At 51.3% G+C, this 1311-nt stretch overlaps 1 protein-coding gene across 1 annotated transcript; it reads left to right on the top strand.

Annotated features, from left to right (window-relative positions):
• Window positions 1-826: 826 nt before the first annotated feature.
• Window positions 827-1263, top strand: PPTG_15534 (hypothetical protein; the record flags this gene model as incomplete). The annotated part of the gene is made up of 3 exons (XM_008913753.1): window positions 827-990; window positions 1048-1175; window positions 1256-1263. The coding sequence occupies 3 exons, from the start codon at window positions 827-829 to the stop codon at window positions 1261-1263; spliced, it is 300 nt and encodes a 99-aa protein (XP_008912001.1).
• Between the last annotated feature and the right edge of the window lie 48 nt (window positions 1264-1311).

Genomic DNA, 1311 nt, shown 5'->3' with positions numbered 1-1311 from the left:
AAGTCTTGTGCGTTAGAAACACATCTATGATGTAGAACACGACGCCGTTGCGCTCCACTGTGTCGTGGATCTCGATGTGATCGATCTTCTCCAGAAATGACCGCGACGATAGATTGAGAGACCGCGTTGGTATAATGGTCAGCTTTGAAAGCGAGACGGTAGTGCACATGTTTTATACTTGTTCGGGTGATGGTAAATATGGGAATGAGTCAACTTGGTTTTCGAGAAAAGGTTGCTCCTTTTGCTCCTGGGACTGTCTCGGTGAGTAGAGCAGCAGGTTGTGATCACTGTTGCGGTGCATGTACACCTGTCGAAAAACACGATGCGATCGTCCCATGACATGGTTTACGCGAAGGTCGAAGACAGCACTAAACATCCTAAAGATCCTGCCCGCACGCTTAGACTTCTCTCGATATGAGACGAAGACTGTAGACTCTAGCGTTTACGAGAGGAGCACGCTACAACCGAGCGTTGCAGGCTTTTGGGGGGGTCAAATCGCGACCCTGGCTCAGCCTTGGGTATCTTCGGATGACGAAGAGTGTGAATCACACTGCTTGGACGAGGCCGTGCAGAGACCGTGTGATTACCCTGTACGACCACAGGATTGTTCCGACAATCTCGCTGACTCTGTGAGACAAGGCAAGCCATGGGCTTCGCCAACACCCACAGCACCAAACTTCTGAACAAAAAAACCAAATTCTTTCACAAGGCGACACGGTTTGCTGTCTTACCTCTCGGCCAACGAAAACACTCTCTACTTTCATTCTTCATTTGGCCGTGTGCGCCTAGAGTCGCCATAAAGTCAAAAAAAAATCTCCCCACGATCATGTCTAGCACTGCTGTACTCGTATTTCGCATCCTCGCCGGCATGGCGACAGTCTGCATGGTCTCCAGTCCATCGCTGCTCATGTACCGCATCCACCAACAGAAACACGTCGGTGTCGCTTCTGTATTTCCTCTCGCTGCACTTCTAGCAAACTCCCACGTCTGGTACGTACGTCTCGTTAAGCCCCTTCAATTTTTTTTTTACTAACACCTTGTCTTCAGGATGATGTACGGCTACATTGAGGGTATGTGGTTCCCTGTCTTCGCGTGTTTCCTGTACGGCGAGTGCTGCGCCGTCGTGTTCCTGTGCGTATACACCTACTACAGCTCGGACAAGCGCTACGTCGCCCGTACGCTCGCCGTCTTCCTCTCCGTTCTCGCCCTCATCACAATTTACGCCGTCATGGGCGGTCTAGGCTACACCGGCCAGTCAACTAAGAGCGTCGGCACGATCGTCGGAATCCTCGCTGACTTTGCAGGCATCTG

Source organism: Phytophthora parasitica (assembly GCF_000247585.1).
Source record: "Phytophthora parasitica INRA-310 unplaced genomic scaffold supercont2.55, whole genome shotgun sequence".
NCBI lineage: Eukaryota > Oomycota > Peronosporomycetes > Peronosporales > Peronosporaceae > Phytophthora > Phytophthora nicotianae.
The sequence above is the reverse complement of the archived record's forward strand: the minus strand, read 5'-3'. Positions and strand labels throughout refer to the sequence as shown.